General features: G+C 32.3%; 3 protein-coding genes across 7 annotated transcripts; all 3 read right to left on the bottom strand.

The window, feature by feature from the left end:
• Window positions 1–472: 472 nt before the first annotated feature.
• On the bottom strand, window positions 473–5,409 carry LOC114189015. 2 transcript variants are annotated; one of them, XM_028077714.1, is made up of 5 exons: window positions 4,958–5,409; window positions 2,158–2,207; window positions 1,935–2,012; window positions 1,271–1,847; window positions 473–1,178 (listed from the first exon to the last, which is right to left on the bottom strand). In XM_028077714.1, exons 1-5 carry the CDS (start codon window positions 5,102–5,104, stop codon window positions 624–626), a joined length of 1,407 nt encoding a protein of 468 aa, XP_027933515.1. In that variant the 5' UTR covers window positions 5,105–5,409; the 3' UTR covers window positions 473–623. The 2 variants fall into 2 exon arrangements, with proteins under 2 accessions (XP_027933515.1, XP_027933516.1); XM_028077715.1 differs by having other exon boundaries at window positions 1,935–2,034; window positions 4,958–5,239.
• A 696-nt stretch (window positions 5,410–6,105) lies between these two features.
• LOC114188012 (katanin p80 WD40 repeat-containing subunit B1 homolog) lies at window positions 6,106–15,958 on the bottom strand. Of its 2 annotated transcripts, XM_028076486.1 has the most exons (18): window positions 15,635–15,958; window positions 14,892–15,022; window positions 14,340–14,457; window positions 13,783–14,009; window positions 13,597–13,699; window positions 12,773–12,843; window positions 12,121–12,195; window positions 11,885–12,028; window positions 11,060–11,234; window positions 9,981–10,502; window positions 9,285–9,341; window positions 8,907–9,196; window positions 7,954–8,079; window positions 7,666–7,740; window positions 7,431–7,543; window positions 7,199–7,315; window positions 7,041–7,109; window positions 6,106–6,695 (listed from the first exon to the last, which is right to left on the bottom strand). In XM_028076486.1, the coding sequence occupies exons 1-18, from the start codon at window positions 15,657–15,659 to the stop codon at window positions 6,635–6,637; spliced, it is 2,499 nt and encodes an 832-aa protein (XP_027932287.1). In that variant the 5' UTR covers window positions 15,660–15,958; the 3' UTR covers window positions 6,106–6,634. The 2 variants fall into 2 exon arrangements, with proteins under 2 accessions (XP_027932287.1, XP_027932288.1); XM_028076487.1 differs by lacking the exon at window positions 15,635–15,958 and having other exon boundaries at window positions 13,783–14,014.
• Window positions 15,959–19,744: 3,786 nt separating this feature from the next.
• Window positions 19,745–26,813, bottom strand: LOC114186645 (protein STRUBBELIG-RECEPTOR FAMILY 3-like). Of its 3 annotated transcripts, none has more exons than XM_028074611.1 (14): window positions 26,256–26,812; window positions 25,767–25,896; window positions 25,510–25,578; window positions 25,126–25,191; window positions 24,934–25,005; window positions 24,653–24,724; window positions 24,500–24,565; window positions 24,334–24,399; window positions 23,369–24,113; window positions 22,316–22,587; window positions 21,889–22,027; window positions 21,149–21,285; window positions 20,881–21,037; window positions 19,745–20,197 (listed from the first exon to the last, which is right to left on the bottom strand). In XM_028074611.1, exons 1-14 carry the CDS (start codon window positions 26,353–26,355, stop codon window positions 20,135–20,137), a joined length of 2,154 nt encoding a protein of 717 aa, XP_027930412.1. In that variant the 5' UTR covers window positions 26,356–26,812; the 3' UTR covers window positions 19,745–20,134. The 3 variants fall into 3 exon arrangements, with proteins under 3 accessions (XP_027930412.1, XP_027930413.1, XP_027930414.1); XM_028074612.1 differs by lacking the exon at window positions 26,256–26,812 and adding an exon at window positions 26,142–26,241; XM_028074613.1 differs by lacking the exon at window positions 19,745–20,197 and having other exon boundaries at window positions 20,885–21,053; window positions 26,256–26,813.
• Window positions 26,814–27,588: the final 775 nt, after the last annotated feature.

The following is a 27,588-nucleotide window of genomic DNA, read 5'->3' as shown; positions in this document are numbered from 1 at the left end:
ATACATATCTAACCATCTTAAGATATGTAAGTAAAAAGAATCAATTTCATTGATCACAAACTTAAATTCTACTTTTCTATTTTTTGTTTCATGATGTTAGCTGTTAGTTTATAAAGTAACACTACCAAGAACCAACGTGTAGTAAAAGGTTACCAATAAGTTAATCCCGTAACTAACAGTCATGATCATCCATTAATACACTTTTGCTACAATTAAGATTCCCATTTACAATTTACAAGAAATCTAATGTCGTAAGAAAAAAGGAAAAAATATCCAAAACTTCTGTACACTAGTTAAGTTATATACTTTGGAGTTGTTTTATATATAAAAAATAATTTTTTAACTACTAAATTTTAATAACTTTATTTTGTAATATGATATGTTATTTTTAATATTTTAAAATCACTTAAATATTATATCATATCGTAAAAAAAATTGTCAAAAATTTAATAGTGAAAATATCGTTCTTCTTTATATATTTGTGACTAACTTTCTCCCTTTAACTTATAATAAAGATTCTGTTGGTGGTAGCTTGAAACTTGGTCCTTCACCAGAGAAGTCAAAAAAATATCTAACCAAAGATAAAAATCTTTGTACAGAGAAATATATTGGTTAATGTGTTATTACTTGGTTGTTCTAACTTTTTTCTTTCCCTTCATTGGTACTGCAGGCTTTTGACTAGCAGATCCTCGTCCAACCTTTTTTGGTCGACCAAAACCTTTCTTCTTCACACTCAAGGATTCCACAGAGGATGGAGAATCAACTTTAGTAGGTTTTTTGGTAGCATGTGAAACCCCAGATATAGAGTTATTTCCATTTCCACCACAAGCTTTTGCTATTATTTTTCTATTACCAGATCGTATGCTTCTTGGTTTCACATGAAGATTATGTATAGGTAATTTAATAGCTGCATTGGTAACTTCACTGGTGGTGGTGACTTTGTTATTCGTATCCTTCCAACAACTTTCCTTTATTTTTTTTGTTACTATGTCTCTTAGTAACAGAGCAGATTTGTATTCACGTGTGCTCTTGGAGTAGAAGACTAAAGCATTGTTAGTGAGTAGGAGCATGTCTCGAAAAAGTTCTACACTTGATCTAATTGTTTGGTCGCTGATTCTCGACCTTATGGTGTCAAAATCCATGTGTTGTCGAATCATTTTCTTGTACCTCCCTCTCTTCTGTTGTTAAATATTAGAACAACAAATGATTAACATAATCCACAGGGTAAAGATCGATACTAATTATACATCAAAGAAACTGTTACACATACCTGACTATCAAGTCTACGACGAAATGCAGAAGCACATTTGGTTTCAAAAATAGAATCCAAAATCTTCATCATGTCTTCCACCCTACTACTCTTTTTCAAGTTCCTATTCTGATAATTTACACCGCTTGATTTGGCAACTTCACTGTAGTTACTGGTAGAACTTTCTTTACACCATGACATGACATCAACTGAATCTAACAAAACACTCTCTGCCATGCTTGGTTCCTTCGTATTTTTGCCACAATCCTTCCTTTTCCTCTTCCCTCTTCGTTTCTTAAAACTCCCACCTTCTCCTTCGTATACAGCATATGCTAACTTATCTACATTCAAAAGTGTGTGAGGCTTAGTCTCGAAATGTTGAACAGGCACAGATGGAAGAGTTTGATGAGTGAAACTCCCAGCAGAAAGTCCATCTTTTGATGTGTTGTCTTTGGTGGAAGATTCAACTCTTTCTAGTTTATGTGAAGCTACATGCAACTTTGGACCAACTGATCCATTATCAACATTATCAACATCACAACCATCTCTTTTATCATTCTCACCACCCTTCAGGCTTTCAAGCTTAGATTCTAGAGACCTGAAACAAACATGTTTTTGTATAATGAAAACCTCAAACAATTGTTGTCTCTTTGTAGCAAAATGAAGAGAAAAAATTGCAACTGACCCAATTGAATCTTCAGATATCTCTAGAGATCTCTTCAACTCTGCTACTCTAGTCTTCCTAAGCTCCTCATACCAAGCCCTGAGAATGTCATTCCTTTGAACTTGAGAACAAAAATGTCATTTTTACCATATTACAATGAGAAAAACCAATGTCTTTGTGTATTTCATAAAATGTACAGTGAAAAAACAAATTCAATTCTTTTTAAGAAATGTATTGTACTTACTTGTTTCCAGAATATCGTTGTAGCAGATCTTCATATTTGTCTTTGCATACCTGCAAAAGTTACATATCTCATGGATAATTCGGTATGAATATTGTGAAATCACAAAAATCCATACTCAATTTCACATTTAAATTCACTATAGACTTAATTGAACTATTAAGCTAATCTTTATATTATCAACACAAAGTAATCAATGCAAAATGAGACAAGTCACAAGATCAGCAATGTTTAATGACTCAATCAAAGATAAGAAGCATGTTTATATGGTTTGGCCATTGACAAATTAGTTTATTCAGTTTATCTATAAATATTTTTAAAAGAGAATGAAATAAATTGTTTATAAGCTAAAGTTATTTTATGCATAAGGTAATCTATAAAAATGATCTTGTATAACTTTTCTGTTTTTAAACTTGTTCATAGACTAGTTTTATTTCCTTTTTTCTTATTTATTTCATATAGAAAATTTGTCCAACTATATCTTAAAAAATTCTTTACATCTACTACTTTTACACATATAAACATTTTTATCATGATTTTTATGTCATATACAAGGATGACAAAAAAATAATCTTGCATTATGTTTGAATAAAAGATTTATGCAATTTTAAAAAACTGAAATACAAAATATTTAAATTACTAAAAATAAATTATTTTTATTTTTAAATATTTTATTTATCTAAAGTAATTAAAAATATATTACATTTAAATTTTTTTATTTAGTAAAATAATTGATTTTTTTTTCTAGATAAAATTTTATTTTAAAATATAAATTTTAAAATTAGTAATTAAGTTTAAATGTTCTAAATATTATTTAATAAATAATTAGTTCTGAAATTATATTTTCTTTTCAAATTTCAAATTTTATTGTTTTAATTATTTGAAATACTTTTAAATTTTTAAATTTTAATTTTTAAATTTTTGTATTATACTCTAGAAAAGTTTAAATTTATCAAATAAATAAATTATTTTCTTAATTATCTTATCCGAATATATTATTAGTGAATAATAAATATGAGTATCTTAATTAATGTTTGCAATGAGATAACTGTGAATATTATAATATCTAATTTTTAAAATACTTATTACTCATAATTAGCAGTTTCATTTGAATATTTATTTTACAACAAGTTAATGAATATTGATGACTAAAACCATAACGATTAAATAATCACTCAGTGTTTGAATTTTATAAATTTGTATTTTTTTTAGACAGATGGAGTTAGTAGTTATCTTTTAAAAGGTTAGTTTATCAATATTTATACTTTCTGGCGCAGCCTACTTTTTTTTAAAAATAATTTTATTAGTATTAATATCTAACTGTATATTTATATTTAAGTTTTTATACGAATTTTTGTTTTAAATAATTAACTTTATATAAAATTATGGTATGAAATTCAAATTTATCCTTATTTAAAACTTTGAAATGTATACTGTTTTTATGTATTAAACGATATTCTAACTTAAATATTATAATGTCGATCTAACACATTATTTAAATGTAAAAAAAATTAATATTAATTCTTTAAAATAATTATATCTATTTATCATCAAAATATAGAGAAAAAATAGTTACGACTAATTTAGAAACAACTTAATATATGTAATCTTCAAAAATTGAGGTGGGTATTTTTAAATAGGTATGAAATGGGTAGTAGGAAAATTTTTTAAATGGATAATAAATAGTTAATACATGTTCCTTCTTGACTCCACGTATTCCTAATTACACATACGATTATATTGATTATCATAATTATGAAACACATAAATCGACTATCATTCATCATTACAAATAAGAAGCAAAGTATGTGTCAGTCCAATAGTTATTTGGTAGTTATGATGTAAAATGTTGACAATCTCATGCGTGATTTGTATTAACCTCGCTATTTTGTTATTAAATTAACCAAATAATATAACTTTTAAAATATTTTATTTTTATTTCTCACGCATTCCCACCCTATTAAATAACATATATGTTTAATGAATAATATTCCTTGCTTGGCAAACACATATATCTTTGATTGAAACAATCTTTCATTTTACGCAACACTTATAAAACAAACTAAACATATGTTCACTATGGCCCATCTTAATTGCATTAACAAATACCATATTATAATTCATGAACTACGAAAGCATAAATTACCAATTCAAACGCAAAAACCAAAATGAAAACTGCTCGAATAGAATTTACTTTTTTTGCATTTATTTTTACTCTTTGTTCTTACTTTCCATAAGTCTTTTAGGTTGTCAATTATCACTCCATAATAAAATATATTTGTTTGCAACTCTCTTATGGACAAAAAGATTAAAACATTTACTTTAGCAGAAAAATAAATTACCTAGAAGATTTCACGCTTATGTAAAGCAACTTAACCATACAATATAAGGTGGTTTAGAGTAAAGTTGAAAAGAGGATGAGAAAAATTGTATGTTGAGTTCAACCCTTCCTCTAACAAAATGACGATAAAAAAAAATAATAAATAAAACGTAGTAAAACATTTGTCTTAATGCTGAAATCAACTGCTTCAAAAAAGTAAACAATAATGAAATTTAATAACGTAAAATTTCACATCAATTCTTCTAGTAATGTTTTATTGTTGAAGTTTTAAATATATTTAAAAATAGTATGAACTTAATGTTAATATAATCCATTAAAAAGAAAATAATAAATAAGCAACGAATTTCAAATAAAGTAGAAAAGAAATAATGCAATTGAATTTGTTTTATTTATTTTTAAAATCGAAAGATCAAGGAGAGAAAATAAAAAGTTGTTTAATGAATTATTAATTGTTGATTTTACCTCAGGAGTAATGGTGTAAGGAAAAACTGTTCGGGCTCGGAGCTCGGTGGCAACAATGTTCCAATCTTTGGTTCCATGACGGAGAATGGCCCCACCAAGGAGGAGCTCCTCCCAGGTGCCCCATCCCTTCATCGTCTCTGCTCCCATCACCTTTCACATCTAATAACCTTTCTTTAATAATATCATATGCACCCAAAACAATGTTGCCTTTGTTACAGAAAAAACAAAAACACTAAGTTTTTTGGTCAGAAAAGCTTGAACAAAAATGACTTGGGAGTGTGGAGAGACAAGGCAACAAAAGCTATTTTCTGGCAAAATTTGGGGAAATGGTGGTTTTTGTTAGTTTGATGTGGTTTTCTGAAATGTTTTGTTTGTTTTGGAAGAGGGTGGTTTGGTTGGGCAAAAGAATGTAAATTTAGTTGACAGGTTATGCGTGAAATGAGGGGATGAGAGATTCTAATTGTTGCTCACAGAAAGGTTTCGAATTTGAAGTTGGAATATCTTAAAAAACAATTACAGTAACATCATAAACAAATCGAAAAACAAAATTATGGATGATGAAAAATTGACAGTTGTACGTTTCTAATTATGGCTCCGTTCTTTCTCTCTCTACCACTGTTTTTCTCTCTCTCCACAACTTTCTCTGCATTCTTCAATTAATGAATTTGCTAATTTCATTTTTCATATATTGCAAGTTTCTTTAGAGGATGAAAGCCTAATTTTAGAAAGTGATGTTTAACAAGTTGTGGACTCACTCGCACATGCTTTTGGATTTGTCCATTTTCGTATGCCTTATGCTTTGGTTTAGGTGTTTATTGCTTGTTTTGGTTTATCATGATATTTTTTGTTTTTCATGGTTGGTACTTGGTGGGTGTTGTGATTATGTCATAATAACAATGAACATGGAGAAAGTTTGTTCTTAAGGTTAACATAATGACAAAATTAGTTTTACAAATTTTTACGAGGAAGATGATTTTTTTTTCCAAGTTTGAACATATTTATTATTACATAGGATAAAATGTTTAATTTTGAAGAACCTACCTATTACGAAAATGAGTTTATTTCTAATGGATGGGTTTACTATGTGACACGATAATCCTGGAGGACAACATCGTAGGCACTATATAAATAAAAGAAGCTGGAGCAGCTTGAACAAAAAAATGAAGCTCCATTTCATTGAAAATAGAACATGAGATATACATAAGAAATATGCATGACTATTTCTTACTACTACTACTACATACATCTGACTGATACATATGGTGATAGTCAATATTATATGCACCAAGGTGCACCAAACCCCAGTTCGGGTGAGTATTAACGGTAGTAACCAGACAACAATTGAAGAAGAAAAAAATAGGTACAAGCAATATAGCCAAGATTAGTGAAGTTATGGACACATGCCTTCACAAACAAGTGTTGGAAGACCAAGATCCTCAGATGGTTGCTTCTAGCTTTAAGTGTCTGAACACGAGGTAAAACATTAGATATAATGCTCTTCCATCAACAAAGCCGATGATGACAGCTAATAGAGCAAATCATCAAGACAAAATTGTAGCCTGCGATCACAGCAACCCAACATGAAACCTGTAAGTTTTGAGCACAGTCCTGCCTCAAACCATATTGAGCCACGTCATTCCCTCACAATTTGGCATAAACTTCATACAACATTTTCAGTTAGGACTGCTGAAGAACAAGATTTAACTCTAGGGCAGACCTGGCCAATAATCCACCCCTCCTGCAGCAAAAAAGAAAATGAAGATGTGATTCATTTTCTTGATGAGATGTAAAAAACCCGGTAATAAGTTAATAATACTTATTTAGGAAAACTGAGAGATTATGCTTCATAAAAAACAGAAACATGAATAATATGCCAAAAAAGAAAAAAAAATGCAATTCTGTGATATTCCTTTTACTACTTGAATTCATAGTTGCATACCCTACTTGCCTTTTCCCACCATAAGATTGATATTTTCAATGTCAAGCGAATGTTAACAACTCAGAAATAAAGACCAGCACCAGATGAACAAAAATTGTTTTCAATTTACATATTTGTCGACACCATTAAAAACTGCATGATTACCGTATCAGTATTGGAAGGATCATTTGGATTTTTTGCAGTTCCATAAAGCACTGGTTGCAGCATTCCCGTCTGTCCTCAAGATTTTATAAAAGTTAGGTTCGTTCACATGTAAAATACATGAGAAAGGGAAAAGAATAATATGTGAAAATGGAGGTCACCTTTCCTCTTGATGTAGATCAACACCAACAGAGGGAGGTGCTGAAACAGTTGCACGTATTGTTGGACCAAAAACTGCTACAAGCTTTAACAGCATATCCAGTGACACCTTGGTATGTCTGTACAGTAAGAACAGAGTAAAAATGAGATGAATAATAAGCCCCGTGTTCAGCAACAGAAGTAAGCGGTGTATCACCATGATTTTTCAAAACCAATATATTAATAAACGATTACCTTTCTATCTTGCTATCAAGCAAGCCTGTGAGCACAGGAAGTAAGCAAGAAAATAAATCCATGGTGAAAATCTCCATCTTCTCCACAAGGACACTGATAACATCTGCTTGAACCTGCATCAAAACGAAACTAATTTCAGGACTGTATATTCAATAAGAAAACCATAAGTTTCTAGTTAAAAAACACCACAAAAATAAGCCTATAAGTGGCATAGCACTACTCATAAAATACGCACAGATTGATCTGGCAGCTTTCTCAAAGCACTGGTAGCGCCTTTAATATCATTGCGCTCCCAAAAGTGCCGCACAACCTACAAAAGTAAACATTATTACCATGACGAGTCAGTAACGTTAATTACAAAAGTGGTTCTAGTTTTTATCATTTTCTTTCTTTAACCCTGTTTAGCAGACAATCATAAAGTTGTACATCAGCGTTACAGCGTAAGGCCTAACACTGTTATGAGTTCCACATCTCAGAATAATAAAGACTGAAACATTGAGTATTAACAACTAGCAAAGCTTACCTGTAACTTTGTCAAGCGTGAGCGAAGATTACTCAATGTTACATCATGAGTTTGCATCAGACCTTCAATGATTTCTTCCTCATTTGAAGAGTTTGAATCCCGTATAGAAATTTGAGGCTCAACTTTCTGCAATATTGATAAACATAAACACTATTTAGTTGAATTACCTAAAAGTAACAATTTGTGAAAATGAGTTCATGATTAAATTTGATCTTTCACATTCTTTCAAGGCATATATATATATGAAACCCCTTTTTTACTAGGTACACTAAAAGAAGATGGACAGTGAATTTTAGAGAAATAAAAATAGAAAGAATATTGAAACTTGTTCAATGATCCAAATTTGGATAAGGGTGCATTCGGATTGTGTTTCATGAGAAAAGATCTGAGAAACTAACTCCTAAACTTACAATGCAATGTATAAATGTTTGAGCCTGTTTATTAGATACTAACTTCTTCACAAGATATTTATTTCCTCTAGACCAAATTAGGCAATTGCATTTAACCTAGATATTACAGATCAGCAACTAAAGAATACTCTTAGAAATTAATACTGACAAACATAGCATTTAAACTAAATTTCAATACGGCTGCAAGGTTGCTTGTATCCGAAACTCATTATCTAGATGGGTCTAATTTTGCATTCTTTATTTTATCATGTCTGGGTGTTCTAGCATAATAGCTTAACCGAACTAAAAAAAAAGAAAAACCTGATAACATATGCACAAGAAAAACTGAGAAACCAATACTTGAGAGAATAAAATAATATTTTCCTGATATAATTTTAAATTACATATTTTCAAACCCTTTCACCGAACAGTCACAAATACCCGTACCAAATTATCAACCCTATCAAAATTTCAATTGGTTAGTATCAAAGTATAAAACCTACAAACTACGGACCTTGATATGCATGCTAGTATCAAAAAAATTTTAAGTGAAGATAATTTTACCAGTGTGTCAGGAGATTTATCAGTTTCCAATTTTGTCGTCTTGGGAACAGAGGGCAGATTGGGAACAGAGGGCAGATTGTTTCGATCTTCAATTAAGGGAGTTCTCTCTCTCCTCTCACATACTATAGTGACTGTTGGAGATGCTTTTATTTGATCTTCATGGTGAACTTTTTCTCTCGTTTCAGTTATTGTGGGGAGGAATACATTAGTTTGATCTTCGTCGATTTGAATCTTTTCCCTTCTCTCAAACCTCTCAACCAATGACCGGGTCCTTCCTCGTACAACAGCAACTGCAAGAATAGAACATAAAAATATTTAATTTTCAGTGTCTTTTACAAGGTATAAAATATGAAATTGCATATAAAAGGGATTGCAGACCTCCATTGACGTATTTAACTGGACTACTTTCTTCCTTGTGAGGTAAGGATTCATCACCTGAAATATAATAAGAATGTCACTTGTAACCTCGAAAGACTCAACTTTAATCATAAATAATAAGCCAAGGTATGCATAACATCTCTGTTTGAATCACCTTATACATGGAAGTTCGGCTCTTTTTCTAAAGCAGAACCAAATCTCAACAAGCTACTTGTCAGAAAACCTACTTGTTCACATCCCTAAAAAGTAATTATCTCTCCAGAGTCTTAGCCAATAGTTTACTCACTATTTTTCAAAGGAAATATAAGTTGGAAGTCAAAGGCAAACTATGCTACAGAGAATTTCATAACATTTCGACATATTTAAAACCAAGGGGCAAATGTAAATATTTCCGAACAAAATATGATTAGTAATTAGCCTTTATTGAGAGGGTTAAGGAAGCACGTGGCATTAACTAAAAATATAGGTTGGGATCAAAGGACAAAAAAACAACAATTCAATAAATGAGAGTTAAAATACTTGAGCCTAATGAAGTTAACAATCTACTCACGGTATAGCTGAGGCAAGAGAATTTGTTTATAGCAATGGAACAGTAAACCAGATACAGTAGATTAAGAAAATACGGTAGGGATAGGGAACTATAAAATAGGCAATAACTTGCATTTGATATGCTCAGTGGTTAATAAGAAAGCTTACATTTCTTTTGGTCAGAAAATCTACTCGGAGACATGATCTTGTCAAACTTGTCTGTAACACTCTTGATAGGATGTTTATCTTCACAAGATTCTTTGACTTCCTTCTGAGGTCCTAGATTTGTTTGGAACTTGAGTTCTTTTGTACTGTCTAATTTAATTGCAGGATCACTAAAGGTTCCAGACTTCATATCTTCTGAAAACTTATCAACATCAAATCTGCCAGTGGATGCTCTCCTTACATGAGCTGGTTTGAGTAACATTCCAGGCTTAGTCTTTGAAAAGGTGATGGTCTCTTTTTCAGATTTTGATGAGACTTTACCCTCAGTAACATCCCGAGGTACAATGTTCGGTGCAATGAAAGATTTTCTAATTGCTTGTTCATTTGATTTTACACGAATTCCTGTCAGAGGACTCTGCTTCATTGTTCCCAAGTTGCACATTTCCTTGAATTCCTCTGGGAGATCTACTTTTTCAGAACTTAAAGACCCTGATCTCGGTAAAGTAAAAGGTTTCCCTCCAGAAGCTTTATATGGAAGAAATAAGCATTTTATCAGATACACAATTGGTAAAATGATTAGATTTATAATGCATAGACACCAGAACTATGCAACTATTATGCATGTATCCTCATTCATCATGTCAAGAAATTTACTTGATGTTATCATGTAAAATTAAATCAAGTTTAAGTCACTTCAACAAAGCTGCAAACACAAACACACTCTTTGCTAAACCACACTCTTTGCTTTATGGGAGTATGCTGTCTAATAATCTGATAGGTTGTACCATAAAGCACAGACTCTTGCAGAGGCAAATGTTTAAGAACCTTGACAAATCCAAATCTAAACCTAACTTAATCAACATTATCAAGGATGGCAAGATAAAGCAGTTAAAGAGCAGTAATTCAGTATGGTTTGGTTTTAGCAAGTTAACAAACGCCAATAAGGAATATCTGTGTTGGCAAAGCATTAAAATGCAGCAAAAGTCCATCAAATGAGGCAAAAACAGTGCAACTTATGATACAGAACTTCAATTTCCAAAGAGTAACTAAAGAAAAGGAAAAAGAAGAAAACATAGGCTTACAGTCAATATATATATTCTTTATCTCTTTTGATTCATCAGGAGACATGCTGCGCAATCCAGAGGTTGGTCTTTCATTAACTTCAACTTTCTCTATTTTACTATTTTGAATATCATGTTTTTGTTCTGTGACTTCATTTTTTTTGGGATCCAAGCCAGCACCATATGGCTCAATAAGCTGAAATGTTGAAACTACCAGTCAGAATATGGCCAACGAAAATAAAGAGAAAATTCCATCTCAAAATATATTTCATTTGGGCTAAGTGGATTTCATTGTACTACTGTTGCAGTTAATACCCATATTATTTGAAATATTATCTCAACCATTTACTATCGAGAAATAAACATATAAAACTGATTACTAATACTATTAACTAATAATAATAATGAGCAAAGGTAGATTTATTTTTTATTCTTAAGCAAACCTAGAGTGCTATTGCTCTATACCATATTATTTGAAATATTATCTCAGACATTTACTATCTTTACTATCGAGAAATAAGCATATAAAACTGATTACTAATACTATTAACCAATAATAATAATGAGCGAAAGTAGACTTTTTTTTTATTCTCAAGCAAACCTGGAGTACCATTGTTCTATACACATACATCATTAAATGTGCTGGAATTCTGTTTTCCAGACTATTAAATTTTTTTCCAATTTCAGTATTGCATAAGCAGGGCTGAAGTGATGACATCACGCAACTTTACAAGTACACATTCATAATTATAACAAAACTAAATATATGAATATAACAGACACGACATGTCTCTAAACTAAAATGTAAAAGCAAGCAATACAAATTAATAACATAGTGGGTCCTACCGATATATCTGCTACCCAGATTCCAACAGAATTCCGGTAGAATGAGCACCCCAAAAGTTTCCCATCGTGAATACAAAGATCACCAAGTGTTGTCCATCCCATATCAACAGTATCATGACAGATAACAGGTTCCCATGAATACACCTACAATATATCGGTATAGCAAATGACATCTTTAATCAGTTGCAAATGCTGTATTATGAATTTATATATAACCTAAAAATTACAACTTTTACCTTCAAACCATCTTCATGCCCAGTAAATAGGGTCCTTCCATCAGGATGAAAAGCTATTGAGCGTACCCCAGAAGCCTTGTAAAAGTAATATGATATATTTCAGATATCTAATACAATTAAAAGTGATATTATTTATAGTTGTTAAAGAAAATGCAATAGTTTACACTTATCAAAGATTATAAATTTTATTTTGCTACACAAATGTATTTGGCAGATTTTGTACAGTTAGACATTTTAAAATTTCAAAGGCAATATGTTTGTTACATAAAAAGTAACTATATAGAACACAAGAACATTTTAGGCATCTACAAGCTTAATATTAAGATAAAATACACTATAATCTGCAGAAAACAGAAAAATATTTAATCCAAATAAATGCACAAAATGGAACGATATACTTGTCCATAACTACATCAATAAATTTTCACAAAAAATCTCATCTGCAACTAAAAACAATGTGATGACAAACTGGAAAGAAGTGTCATGAAGGATGATTCAGTACACTACTACTAGTTGAAAAAGAGACCTGGAAGCAGTGATAGTACACAACTTGTCCAGAGCTTTTGTGAAAGAGTGACAGAACAGACAGAGATGCAAGAACAAATCATGGCATAAATGAATATAATTGTTTCCTTTCAGAAAGTCTAGATACCTCACGTCTGGCAGATCCAATCAGCTCAAAGGTTTCTAAATCCCAGAATTTCACTGTTCTATCTGCGGAGCCTGCAAAACAGTTTGTGAATTTCAATAAGTGTTTTTCATTAACTTGCATATATTAGTGATAAACCAGGCCTAACTTAACCCCAGAAGTTAGATAGTTAGATCAAGAGAGGAGGTTTACGCAAGTCTTATAATGATTTACTTTAGCCATATTCCTAGCCAATGTGGGACATATCCTAACATCACATGTATACAAACAGTAAGTTTGTAGAAGTTTTGGAGGTAAAGCAGATAAGTATAGAACACATTACAATTGACATTTAGCAAAACCATAACACATTTCACATCCCCAAGACAAACGTCTGATAATATCCAAATATTTCGCATTTTATTTATTAAGAATAACTTTAATACACTGCATGACATAATAGGTTAGTTTAGATGAAAGACTAATTATTAAATGATAATTACAGAATTTGGTAAGAGCTAATTAGATATCTACAACATAGATGTGGAAGTTTCATAGTTTGAATCTTCTATAATTACAAGACCTACCTCACTTAAATTAAAATACTAAACAAAGCAAAGAATAGTACTTTCTAATGAATGCCCATTAAGAGGAATTGTATATGAATATGAAGAATAGACTAGAAGGATTTATATTAACAGTATTTAAAATATTTATATATATATATATATATATATATATATGTATCTATTCAATTATCATGAAACAAAGAATCTTTCTATATTCCCTATACATAAGCATCTACCACTATTAAATGCTTCAACTGCTCAAAAAAGTTACTAAATCACCTGTAGCCAGAAGAAATTCAAGCGGATGGAAATCTATTGATCTAATGGGTCCTTCATGGAACTTGAAGTCGTGCAAGAGCTTCCCAGCTGTTAGATCCCACACCTGCATGCATTGATACAAAAATTGTGAGTTAAAACCTATTGCATGTTAGAGCATCACTGGTCTAAGAATGTCCATATTGTTACCTTCACAACATTATCTAATCCACCAGAAACAACCCAACGGCCATCTGGAGTAAATTTGATGGTACTGATGCCCTGGCTATGACCCTTATACGTATGAATACATCCTTTTTTTCTTATGTCCCAAATCTTTAGATTAGTGTCCATGGAGCCAGATGCAAAAAATTCACCGAAGGGGTGAAACTCAACAGCAGTACAATTGGATCTGTGTCCAGCAACAGTGCGAACCACTATACTTCAAGAACAATAACAAATATATTAGAAGTGTTAATGATGAATTATCAAAGGTAGGATCACATATAGTGACCAAGATTTGAAAAATGCTGTAAGATTTCAAAATCAGAAGTAGTAGCAGTACTTGTGGATTCCATTATAAAATTGTGCAAGGAAGGTAAGATAGCCAAACTGCCAAAATCATAATTCTTTAGTCATGTAATTTTATTTATGATCACCCAGTATTCATTTCTCTAGTTTACATTCAGATGATGTAACAATAAACACTATTCTAGATTGTAATATTATCCTAACTTCATCATGGTTTAGTGGACTAATTGACTTACTCTTTGCTTCTTCCAAGTCCCAAAGCTTTATCACACCAGTTGATGCTCCACCAAGTACTAACACTTCTGCTGAGTCAAATGCCACAGATTCAACTGGACTAGTATGACCAGATAGGCTCTGCATATATTTGCAGTAAGTCAAGTATTGTTAGGTGTCAGTTACACATGCCACCTAGCAGTACTTCTATAAAAACAAAGTCACATACAATTCACAATGAGAAATCCAATCAGGAAAACAATTACAGGTGATATATTATTATGATCTGACTATGGTAGTAAATCCCAGTTTCACATTATCCTCCCTATAGCGGCAGTGCAAAAAATGTTAAACAGATAAGCAAGGAAAACACATTAACAATTGTAAAAGGCAGTGCCAAAAATGTCAAACAGATAAGTAGGGAAACACATTAACAATTGTAAAAGAAAGTGGAACGCATTAGAAATAGACCCTCCCTTCAAGTGTGGCTGAGCCAATGATCTAGCAGTAGCCATATCACAATCAGAATGCTACAAAAAAAAAAAAAAAAAAACAAAGCGAGCAATGGCACTGACCATCAGTGAAGTTGGCTTCCCAATTGTCCAAAGATTGACCTTGTGATCATCTCCTCCAGTAATGAAAAGACGGCATGCCTTCTTTCCGATATTTAAACAATTGACGCTTGCTGAATGGGCCACAAATTCCTCTGAAGTTTATTGGCTCAGGAATTCACATTATCAAATAGTCCAACACAGTCAACACACAGAGAACCAGGTTGAAAAAGTATATAAATAAATCAAGACCCTACAAATAAAAATTCCTAAACCCAGAAAACTAATATATTTCGACATCTGATTTCCAAAAGATCAGAGAAATGAAAAAAAATGCCAAATATTTCAAATAATTGAAGGAAAAAAGTACGGATAAGAGGTAAGACAAAACCTTAGAAATTGAAATTTTCCCATTAACTTCTGAAACAATCTCAGAGCAACCAAAAGAAACAAAAATGTTAAGAGCTTAAAACTTTCCGTCATAACTACCAAAATTAGCATCACTTTTTTTTTTCTCCAGAAAACAAACACCAAATTCCACTTTGTCCTCTCCCATAGCATAAAACCCAAAAAGTAAGAAAATAAAATAAATAAATAAACAAAACCCTTTGAAGCTGCAAAGAACCACTTAATCCAGATTTCAATACAAACTCAGCCACCATAACTACTTTTTTTTCTTACAAAAAAAAAAAACAGAAACAATTTCAGATAACCAATTTCTCTAACAGAACACCTTCAATCATTTATTGTCTAAAGAAAAAGGATACGTATTTTGTATCCACGCTTTGCCATTTTTTGTTGGGCACCTCAGAAACCAGCTTCTGAAGCGGAAATGAGTTTCCTTTCTTCAAGTAAGGAAACAATCCAGGACTTGGGTCTACTTCAAAGACGGCTCTCCCTGCTGCTGCTGCTACTCTTAGACAACGATTCACGCAACAACAAGAAGCGTTTTAGCGGGTGGAAATGGAAATCCGAAGCTATGGTAGGAATTAGAATGGATGTGTCAGATGAGAAATGGTCTCAAAACAATAATAAAAAAAGAAGAAGAATTCAGATTCAACCGTGAGAAATGAGAACGGGAATGAAAATAATGACCAGGAATTTCTTTTTCTTAGTAATAAATACTTTCCTTTCTCTTTGCTTTTTCAAATATTTATTTATTTCTTTATTTTGTAACCTTCATTAATATGTGTGGAGCAACCAGCAAAGACTCCTCTGTGCTTTGCAATTAAAAAAAGAAAAAATTTAAGAGTGTCTTTTAACAGCAAGATCTTCAGTTAAATTTAATTTTTTATTATGTTCATTTATAATATATATTTAATAAACTACAGTTTTAATTATTGTTTAGCTCCAAAATAATTAGTTTTCTGTTAGGAATAAAAAAAAAAGTTATTTGGTTTGTAAGTAGAACAATATATAAATATAAATATTAAATACATTTATAAAAATTTACTTTTTTTTTTCATGGCTACTGTTCCATCATCGGACTCAAATGCCCTCTACATCTTGCTGTTATACTTACCAAATTACTTAAAAAACCCTTCTTTTGTTGCTGACGTGTCACCGCTTTTGACACAGTTTTTAATTTATTTTGTAAGCTATATAATATTTGAGGCATTCATCAATTAGTTTTTTAATAATGTATTTTTTTATGTGGGGTAAACATTGTTCGGTGACCGTGGTTTTTATTCTATTTTATTGTGTCTTGCACGTTTGTGTTTGTGGCTAAAAAATAAATTTTATAATATTTATTTATTATAAGATTGAGCTAATAAAACTCAATGATATTTACAAATACTTTTCATTCTATTCTATGGCTACCTAATTTCTTGAGTAATTTAACTAACAATTGAAGAAGAAGCAAGTTGAAGAGATAAAAGGCACGAAAATGACTTGTATTGCACTATGAAAGATTCCTTATAACATAATCTTCCTTTCTTGATGTATAATTTTTCATTATGCATTAGAAAAAAACATATCATGTTTCATTGTCATTCAATAATATGATGTTCATATAACAACTGCATTAACAACACTTACTTAAACCATGAACTCTATTCATTAAAATCCCCATCTTTGAAAATACAAAACTCAATAGATTTTGAAAAAATCATAAATGCTTACCGTGTTGATAATTAATTTAAAAAACTAAGCCGTTTGAAGTCTAAGAATTAATGTAACTGCTGCACAAAAAGTTAATGTAATTAATATTTGTGGTTTCCATAATTACACTATTTATTTAATTTTTTATTGTAATTATTTTAAATTAATCTGACTCACTTGAAAATTAAGCAATTTTTGTGGGATTCCATTGACTAATTTATCAATATAAAATGCATTTTCATTCCGTTGTGTATTTCCATTGACTAACAGTGAGTTCATTTAGATCAAATGTTTCTTTCAGTGAATTCAAAAACTTTGCAATCAAATCAACATTTCTTAGAGGCAGTGCAGTGGGCCAATTTCCGCAGGCTAAAGTTTAGTTGCATGTGAGTAGTTGAATTTAGTGATATCAAAATCTCAATCATGATTGCACACATTTTTTTCCTAAAAATGTTTATGACTAAAATGATATAAACAGCTTTTTCCATATTTATTTAGAATATAAATTGGATTCAATTTAACTCACCTTCAACATAAATCTCTGACACTCACTTGTTTCCATATTCATGCATGTAGAAATAGAAATTTTCATCATTTTGGACTTTACCATATTTCCAAACACACAGTGTACCATAAATTCTGAAGTATTTACACTTACATAATTCAATTAATTTCGTAATCTATAAAAATTCAATCAGAACAAAAATCCAATAATTCTTAAGAGGTGAATACAGACAATTTTTTTTTTTTCAAATCAAGACAAGTAAGTATACTTACGAGTACTTATGATTTTGGAAACAAAATCAATTAGTTACTAATTTTAATGTTAAACATACATTCATGATTCATAATTTATGTGGATGAATGATCTACACTGAAACTTAAACTATTTCAACTCATGTTTATTTTTTATATTAAAAAAATCTTATATTTTAATCGTTAAATCGAACATACAAAGTATCTCTCTCAACAGGAATGTATTTGCCTTGTTGTCTTTGTTTTCTTGATCTCCTTCTATCATTACCTTTTGAACCTGCTCAAAATTATTACTACAGTTTCTGACTTAATTATAAAAGTAAACATCCTAAAGAAAAGAAAAGGTTACCACGCTCGATTTCTCATATGATGTGGGGTTCAACACTTCAACGTTCAATTGGTGAAATGTTTTTCATGTGCAAGACAGCACGAGAATGTTTTCACAAACACCACATTCACTGAAACATGAGTGTCCCTTGCATCATCAAAATAATGTAAGTAAAGAAAAAAGGAATCATTCACTAAGTGTTGGCACCACAGCCTCATGTCTGCTCCATTATACCAAACACTATTTCAACTAAACACATTACATTCCTCTTTTTGAATGCATAAAAATATGGGAAAAACTTCAATCCATGAATTGTTTGACAGGAATAAGCACCCTTTTGTAACGATCATAAATATTAGTTTGAACTTGTTTTTCACTATTCTTTTCTAACAAGCTAATTAAAAGAAAAAATATAGGTAGAAACTATTTCTTATTTGTTTCTTTTTAATTTTGTTCTTATGGAATCAAATCCCATAAATAAAAATCAAAAAGAGAATTTTGTGGAGTGTGACCCTCTAAAGAGGCAGAAGGAGACAGGAACACACAAATTCCTCGGAAGAAGTGAACTTAAAATCGAAGTGTGTGTCCAGGTTTTATTTTTTCTTGCTTGCTAATTATTTTTTATATTTTAAATTAATGAAATTAGATAACGGAAATGTTTGACTGAGAAACGGAGAAAAAGAAAAACTGTCGTACAACCCGTGGCACCGTCATGTTGTCGTTTGCCTCTTTTTAAAATTTTGATGCAGTCGTTATCGATGTCAGCAACTTTCACCCTCATAGTCCATTGTATTAGGCTTTTACCTTTTTCTCTTTTCTCTTTATCGAGCCAACACAAAACGACAAGAAAAATAATGTACCCAAAGGTGTTAGAACATGACAACCCAAAGGTGTTAGAACATGACAACGACGCATGACCATGTGCATCTTAGAACTAGATCGCGGACCGATGTTTAGCCCATCAAGCCCATGGACTACACTAAAAGCTTGGGCCTACTGCTTGAGGGAGTAATAAATAAAAAAACATTTTTTTATTAAATTAAAGATAAATAAATATAATCCATTTTCCTACAATATTAAAAAAGAGAATGTTCAAATAACCGTTTAAAGTATTTATCCTTATCATGTCTACATAAACTGTTAAGCCTGTTTATTGTGCTTCTTACAAAAAATAATTGTTCAAAAACTTTTATAACAACTAGATGAGTTAAAAGAAACCTTTAAGAAGCTTTCTCAATAAGTTTCTTCAAAGCTAAAACATAATTTCTTCAAAGACACTTCCAAATCATAGAATCACTTACTTTGAAAGTCAAACAATTCATCCTCATTTAGAGCCGTAATGCATTGATGTAAAATTTAGGTCGGTTTGGGTTTCCAAAAGAAGGTATGTGAACTTTATCCAACTTAAATACACTGTCAATAATATAAATCATGTGACCACAAACTACAAAACATGACAAATATAATAACTATTTTAGAGAAACATCAACCCAAATTTCTACCATTACATACAAACTTTTTAATGTAATATTGAAAATAATGTTTGTTTTGTAACTTTAGTGGCTAAACTTGTTTTTTTTCACAGTAGAAAAGTTCGCCAAGCCGCAATGATGTTGCTCTTAAAGTAACCAAACTAGGGCAAGTTCGAGAATATCAGTGTAAACCTCAAATATAGATATAAATTCTCTACAAACAAAATGAAAAAAAAAAAATATTAGTCTCTAAAAGGGTGATCACAGTGAGTTCATGCTTTACACATGATACATAAGCCGAAAATCATAGTGTCTACAACACCATGGACAATGATGGATCACACTTTCGTGAATCTGAGCCCATATAACATATTAGACTATTAACATAATTCATCTTAGTAACTAAAACTGAACACTGAAGCTTAAACTATTGCACAATATTGCTGCTAACTCATAATTACACTAGTAAGCACATTTTCAACACAAGGTAAAAAATATTTGGCTCACAAAATTAATATAGAAAATAGACAAGATCTAGGATCCAAGGTTTATCATCAGCACACTTCTTGGCCAAGGGAATTCATCTTTTCATAGGTAGCTACGTTTTTTTACATCATTCGCAAGAGATCTTGAACAATTTCCGACATTGCAGGTCGGAACTCAGGTTCACGCTGGAAGAAATAAAATGACAATATTTACAAAAATAATAGATGATAGACGATATAAAGTTCATGAATTTATAATTCATATTTTTTTCTTTACATTTTTCTTCCCTTAAAATTGATGAACATTTTAACATTCACATGGCGGTGTCTAATACCTTAGCAGTGAAGTTACTTAGTATGGATTGGCTATATGTTTTACATTCACGACAATGTTCCTTAAAAGCTAATTGCGACTTTTCATGTCATAGTTGCACATTTCCATTTAACACTGCACAAGAATTCAGCAACCATATTTTCTAGCAACAAAGCAATGCACACTTTGATATTTGACCATTAAAGTTACGATGGTGCAATGCAACCAGAAGACAATATAACTAAAATAAAACATCACTTTTTTCTAAAAGCGTTTTCACTTTCTCCTTCTTTAGGCTTTGGCATAGAATAGAGTAGCACACAAAATTTCCAACTACCGTGCCATGATTGTACTTCTAAATGTTTCAGCATTCAATACTGAATGTGTAGGTAAAAAAGTCAGTCCATGCAAAAATAGCAACTTCATTCCTTTCAAATCATATGCCATTTTATGTGTTTTCTAACTTTTTTTTTGTTGGGCTTTTCAAAAGCTTGGGGATCAGAAATAGTGAAAATCTTGACTCTTACAGCCACATTCGCCAAAATTATTAGATTACCTGTAGACATGAAGAAACAATATCTGCAAAACGCGACAAGGACTTCATAGGATAGGCTCCGCTCAAGCAGGGATCAACCATTTTTGACAATGTATCAATGTCATGGAGTTGAGGGACAGCCCATCTGACTAAAAATTGCTCTGCACGAGGCCGTGACCTAAACATTTGTGATGCTTTAGCCAAGTTCAAAATTTTAAGCATTGTTTCTGTTAATCTGGAAAAGATAATGAACACAACAACTATCATAACTGCTAATGGGATTGCTCACTTGTCATGAGATTTTCGTCCAGTAAGGAGTTCTAACATTACAACACCAAAACTGAAGACATCACTTTGCTGTGTATAACTTCCAGACTCAAATTCTGGGGCACTGTAACCATAAGCAGTAAGGAGGCGCCCTGATAACTGAGATTAGATGCATCATTGTTAGAAAGAAATGGAAACAAAAACAGAAGAAATAAACTTGAATCAGTAGTACTTTTTGCCACCCTACAAACCATACTCCGAAAATATGGAATGCAATTTTCTGAAATTAAGAATATCAGAAGTAAATTTAAGCGATTTTAGTTATATATACAACAGAGTTTATGAACCAGACCAATCATCCATTTCGGTTCTTAGTACCAAACAATTTTTATATTCAGAATTTCCACGCAACCATCATGGTTGCTACGGTTGCACTGCATAGTGGCATAAACTGTAGCTCCTTTCATACAATATGAAATTCCACTCCATACCATCATCTTTCTTGCCATAAAATATTTCAAATTCTGTAAAAATGAATTACCCTCTAAAAATATTCTATCCAAACACAAGGCTAAAGTTCTGATAAAATATCTTATCACACGCTTTTGCACTTACTCTACGTATGAATATAATTCTTTTGTGCAAGTTATTCCATGACATTCAACAGAGCTACAAGAATGTCTATTACATAGTTAAGAAGCCTAAAAAGCATTCAATAAATATCAGTTGAGGATTCACAGATTGAGAAAATAAAAGAGTTACCTGACCCGTAGAGCCAGATGACAACAATGGCCCTAATCCACAATCAGATATGCACACTTCCAAATTGTCATTCAGAAGAACATTATTAGACCTAAAATTTCGATGCACAATAGGTGGCCTAAAGTTCTCGTGCAGGTACCTTGTACGAGAAAGAAAAGGAATATCAGAGTTAAGTCCGTCATGAAAAGAAAAATCAATGCCATGACCTATTGCTAATGGTCTTGAACATAACTGGTTTATACTACAGACTCAAATTTATGTTATTCCACAATAGTACCAATGGCTGTGTCTCAGTTAACATATTCTAGGATAACAGCAACTTAAATATAAACGCAATGCTTCCCACCTCCAAAAGGTATTACTTAGTTACCAATATTGAGTTTATGTAACTAAACAAAAATGGAATTGGATTGGTCACTAAACTCACTCTAAAGCTCTGGCAGCTCCGAGTGCCACTCGAATGCGTGCATTCCATGGAAGTTTGATTCGCTGATTATCATCCCCATGCAATACATTATGTAGGGTCCCATTACTGCAATACTCGTACACAAGTAGTCGTTGGCTATGTTCAACACAGTAGCCTACAAGTCTTGCAATATTTGCATGCTGAATATTGGAGATGCTGGATACCAATTGAAGAAATTGCTCATGACTCTGCCCCATCGAAGCAGTAGCATCCAGTTTCCTCACTGCCAATAGCTAAAAAGAACATTTGAAAGATATAAGCATGTGAGGCACCAGTCAACAGCAGTAAAGCCAGGAAAATTAGACAACACATAATCTCAAGAAAGGACAATTAAAAGGCTGAGCAGAGCATAAAAAACCACAAACCAATATATTTATCCTAACAAAGTATGAAATGGGGCAAAGCCAATGGTCATCAATGCAACACTCAATAGATAGCCAGGAGGGACTGGCTGACTACTAGGTCACAGAAATTGTTTGTCCTTTGTAGCAATAGGTGTAGCTATTTTCTGCTTCATTAAAAATTCTCCAAAACCAATATAAACTCTGTTTCAAAAAATATCATATATTAAATCAGTGTTCATGAATTATATATCTGCAGATAAAGCTGGCTGGACCACAATGGTTTTGTGGACCAAACCACCCGATCAGAAGTTGTTCTTAGATAGGTTGAAGAGTAGTTTCTGAGAGCATTGGTTGGGTCCAAATTGTAACAGAATACATCAATAGGCCTTGAATACTATTCAATATGATCATAACATTAGCAGTGACAGACAAAGTCTCAACAAACACACGCAGATTCTTGTTATTTCATAAAACCCAGGCCGCAGCAAGACAAAGAGGCAAAAACATGTGTTCCAATTTCTAAAATAACAGGTTTAAAGAGAAACAAGAAATTCATTAATGAGGAGACATTTGAGAGAAAATGATTACAAAAGAACGCCAAAATAGACATGTTATAAAACTAGGAGAATCCTTTTATGTATAGATAAAGACATAGAAGCTAGAACATTACCTTTCCATCAGGTAGTTCAGCCCGATAAACAGGCCCTAGTGTGCCTTCCCCAATGCAGTTTTCTTGGGAAAAGTTATTTGTATATTGTTGAAGCAATGCAACAGTATAAACTTTGATGGAATTTGTCATAACTTGTTTTTCAGCTTCTTTGGTAGTTATAGCCGGATTAATAGTGATCTTCTCACCAGAAATGGTTGGGAAAGAGTGTTTTGGTGGTGGCTGCAGGGGTGAAAGTTTGGAACCCCCTCCAGTGTTCATTGATTGATGACCACTATTGCATTCTGAAGTTGCAGATACTACTTTCACATATATGTCTCCTTCCTCTTGAACCTTAGGACTCGAATTTGTGCTCCTATTTGGTACTTCACATTTACCCTTCTCCTCTTGATTAGTTGCTCCAAAAACATAATCATTGCATGCAGATTTATTCAAAGGTCCCCCAAACACGCCCACATCATCAAGTTTCTTAGCATTTTTCTTCTGCGGCCTCCTCTTAATGCAACACAACATTAGAAGACAAACTCCCAAAACAATGAATACAAAAAGACCTGCACCAGCAATCCAGATGATACTCTTAGCCATAAAAGACCTCCTAGCACTTGCAGGCACTCGTGCTGTCAGGGCAGAAGGACCATATGCCACTGTCCAAGGCGATTCTCGGGGGGATGGAACCATAGCTACTGGTGCAGGGGCTGCAAGAGGAGGTGATGGAATGATAGTAGTATTAAAGGGATTCCCATTTTTACTGCACAGGACATGCTACTATGTTAACTAGAATAAAAGATCTGGAATAAGGTAATGAACCGATCTATCTTATAATAACATACTTGAAACATCTAGAATAAAAGATTCATATTGCAGAGTTTAAGATATATTGTTATTTCTCATACTGTCACACCAGAACCAAAGCTTGAAAAATGGGACTTTTGCAAATAAATAAGACTACAAAACAAAACATGTCTCACCTGAAATTAGGGATAGACAACAATTTTGGAGGAATTGGCCCAGAGAATAAATTGTTCTCTATATCCCTGCATAATAATAAAATCACAAGTAAAATACATCTAGTTCTAGCCATTGATGCAGTTGCAGGATATATATGAAAATGTAATTTCATAGTAAGAATTGTACAGGTCTTGAAGAGGCAGGTCTTGCAACACGTAAAGGGTCCCGGAAAGTTGATTATTCTGCAAGTGCCTGAAAGTGCAAAATTAATCAATAATAAATAACACCTCATTACATGTAGGAAAATATAATATATTCACAGCAAGAAATTTTACTCACAATGTGGTAAGAGATGATAAACTCCCTGTTGAGGAAGGCAGCTGACCACTCAAGTTATTATTCGACAAATCCCTGAAACACGGCATAGGATTTCCATGAATTGTGCATGGAAATGGAATAAAGAAAGAGAAATGCCAGTGCAATTTAACATCATTTTCTAACATATTAATTGAACCAGCACGATGATGAAATACATGTAGGATTTAACCATTGAAAAGGTTACTTAATTATCAATGGACATCATTTATCTTCCAAAATGGACAAACATTTTAAGAACTCACAAGTTTGACAGCTGAGTTAATAAGGACAAGGCATCTGGAATGCTTCCATTTAATCGATTTCCTGAGAGAGACCTAAATATTCAACCAAAACATAAAGTAGTTAAGTATTCTGGTAGATATGCATTTATCAACAGATCATTTAGTAAACACTGCTGTAAAATCATGAATTTCAAGATCATAATGATAACATACAAGCTCCGCAGAGTAGGGGGCAAAGTAAATGGAATAGGCCCTTCAATGTGGTTGTTACTAAGATCCCTGGAAAGGTGAAACAAGAAAGCTTCATGAGGTTTTCTAGTGCGAATACTAACAATTACACAATTACTTGTCAAGGGCTAATTTTTCCGATTTAATCTAAACAAAACTGACTTTATAACCAGTGACTTTGAGCAAATATGAGCCTAGTCTACATAATTTTGAGGTAGTAACCATTATATATGTGCACTGGGCAGTATTCACAGTGGACACAAGTATATATGTGACATAAATACTGTTGAATCGAGTAACTCTGAAAAGCAAAAAATGTTTGCATGAGAAATCAGCACAGGTACAATTATCTCAAAAGGCACCACTTACAGTTCTAAAATGGATGGGAAATTCAAATTGCTGCCCAGCTGTCCACCCAAATTCATGCTTCCAAGGTGTCTGTCAAATATAAATTCCACTCAGCCTTATCCGAGGTGTTCACATTCAACACTATCAATCAAATAACTTATGCAATGCAACCCCAAATGTAACACTATCCTTTGGCATTTGAAACCAATTACCTAGAATATGAAAACAATAACAAAATTGAAACCAATACCAACTTAAGAAAGGGAGGATAGACATACATAGCAGTTATGTTGGAGAAGACACAAGCGACACCTTGCCACAGTTCTAAACATGGATCTCCTCCCACGGATTTCCACCCTTGAAGTGGTGGCGACCCCAGAGAAACATATAGACTATTGATTGCACCAACTGTAACCATGACACACCTTGAAACAGATTAGTTTCTGTAACCTGTGCTTATTAGAAGCACAAAAACATAATATTTAATCAAGTGAGAGTAACCATCCAATTTGAATGGAAGGCAAACATGACTACGCAGAGAAATGACTGTAAAATTTACTTTCCCCCAGCGAAATTTCGAACATTGTATGCTAAAAAAACAAAAAAGTTAAAAGTTAAAATAATAAATGAAAAAGAAATAGAACTTCATTTACTTATTTTCTTGCTATTTTTCTTCGGTTTGATTGTACCTTCCCTAAGAAGTAAACGAAGCATCATATTTATAATATGGAAATAAAGCTACGAAACAAGAAGACTATTCGCAATACCATCAACCACATCAGTATCTCCAACACAGAAGGTCCCTGCGAGAATCACGACGCAGGTGACAAAAATCCCGACATGCAACTCCAGTTTGGTGCTTGTCATTTTCACAGTGGTGCTAACTTCCAAGATTGAAGCCACACGAACTATATACTGAAGTCGGGGAAGGTCAAAACTTGAAAACTGAAAACACACTACAGAACAAGACAAAGACAAAAACTTCCACGAGAATCCGAGGTCGTTCTTAAAAGGGAATCAAACCCTTTTGAGAACAGAGACAAAAATAAAGGAAAATGAAAATGGTGGGGGGAATGACCAAAATAAAAAAGGCTTTAGTGCGATATGGAGAAAGAAAATGGGAAAGAAGGAGACTTAAGAGAAGAGGAAAACGAAAAACAAATAGTGGGAAAAGCAGGGTAAGTAAGAGTTGAGAAACCCTAAAGATGAAAAGAACACACACTAGTAATGTACAGTGTAGTGTAAAGATATACAGGCACTGTGTGACACTCTTTCTCAGTCTGTTTTTCTGTCTTTCTTCTCAAAAGCAGAGACAACCGGAGCGCTTTTTGAGCCATCATTCAAAAATTGTTTTACATGTTTAATTTGTAATGAGGGGTCCACCATCGTCGTACACACAAGGATTTAAGACATTTCTCCAACGTTGGTTTCGACTTCTTATAACCGTTAAATGAGGAATACTTCTTTGTTTGCTGTTTGCACCAACATAAACATGGAAGCTTATTCAAGTTCATAGTCTGAATTTTCGTATGCCAATTTAAATCTCACTGGTACTGCACCACAACTGCATTTATAGCTGCAATCATGTATAGTTAAGGATTATTTCTATATTTAACTTCATAACGTTTTTTAATCATCAATAATCGACAATGCACATTATACACTAGAATGAAAAAACAAAACCAACAGTAAGTAATGTCGACTATCCGTTCATTTGTTTCATGTCATTTAAAACTTGTTGACTCTTCGAGTTGTTTGAACAAGTAATCTAGGATTTTACTTGTGTATTTTATAAAATTAGGAAGATGATTTTTTAATAACTGAATTTTAATAATTTTTTATTATAATATAAAATAATATATTTTAAGTGATTTTCATTATTCCACTTTTTCATTTTTTTATATTTTAATATCATTTAAAAAATATTATCTCAAATTATAATAAAATTTTGTTAAAATTTAATTGTCATTGTCCTAAAGTTTCATCTGAAACATCTTTCAGATGAACCATTGGGTTGAACTTTTAATTGGAATTAAAATGTAACTCAAAAATTCAATCAATAGTCACCTGTTTGTTTAGTGTGATAATGAAGAGCCATCA

The sequence above is a fragment of the Vigna unguiculata genome, chromosome 6 (assembly GCF_004118075.2).
Source record: "Vigna unguiculata cultivar IT97K-499-35 chromosome 6, ASM411807v1, whole genome shotgun sequence".
In the NCBI taxonomy this organism is placed as follows: domain Eukaryota; kingdom Viridiplantae; phylum Streptophyta; class Magnoliopsida; order Fabales; family Fabaceae; genus Vigna; species Vigna unguiculata.
This window is presented reverse-complemented; position numbering and strand designations above follow the sequence as displayed.

Coding starts and splice junctions, on each gene's coding strand:
- LOC114188012 (XM_028076486.1), bottom strand. CDS start 15,659: ATGGCAAAGCGTGGATACAAAATAC. Junction 13,700..13,782: donor GATTAGATAATGTTGTGAAG/GTAACAATATGG, acceptor CAATGCATGCAG/GTGTGGGATCTAACAGCTGG. Junction 7,741..7,953: donor CACGCTTGACAAAGTTACAG/GTAAGCTTTGCT, acceptor TTACTTTTGTAG/GTTGTGCGGCACTTTTGGGA.
- LOC114189015 (XM_028077714.1), bottom strand. CDS start 5,104: ATGGGAGCAGAGACGATGAAGGGATGGGGCACCTGGGAGGAGCTCCTC. Junction 2,013..2,157: donor CAACGATATTCTGGAAACAA/GTAAGTACAATA, acceptor TGACATTCTCAG/GGCTTGGTATGAGGAGCTTA. Junction 1,179..1,270: donor GTCGTAGACTTGATAGTCAG/GTATGTGTAACA, acceptor ATTTAACAACAG/AAGAGAGGGAGGTACAAGAA.
- LOC114186645 (XM_028074611.1), bottom strand. CDS start 26,355: ATGACAAGCACCAAACTGGAGTTGCATGTCGGGATTTTTGTCACCTGC. Junction 22,588..23,368: donor CTGAACTACCTGATGGAAAG/GTAATGTTCTAG, acceptor TGTTCTTTTTAG/CTATTGGCAGTGAGGAAACT. Junction 21,038..21,148: donor GGACGAAAATCTCATGACAA/GTGAGCAATCCC, acceptor ACAAATGTTTAG/GTCACGGCCTCGTGCAGAGC.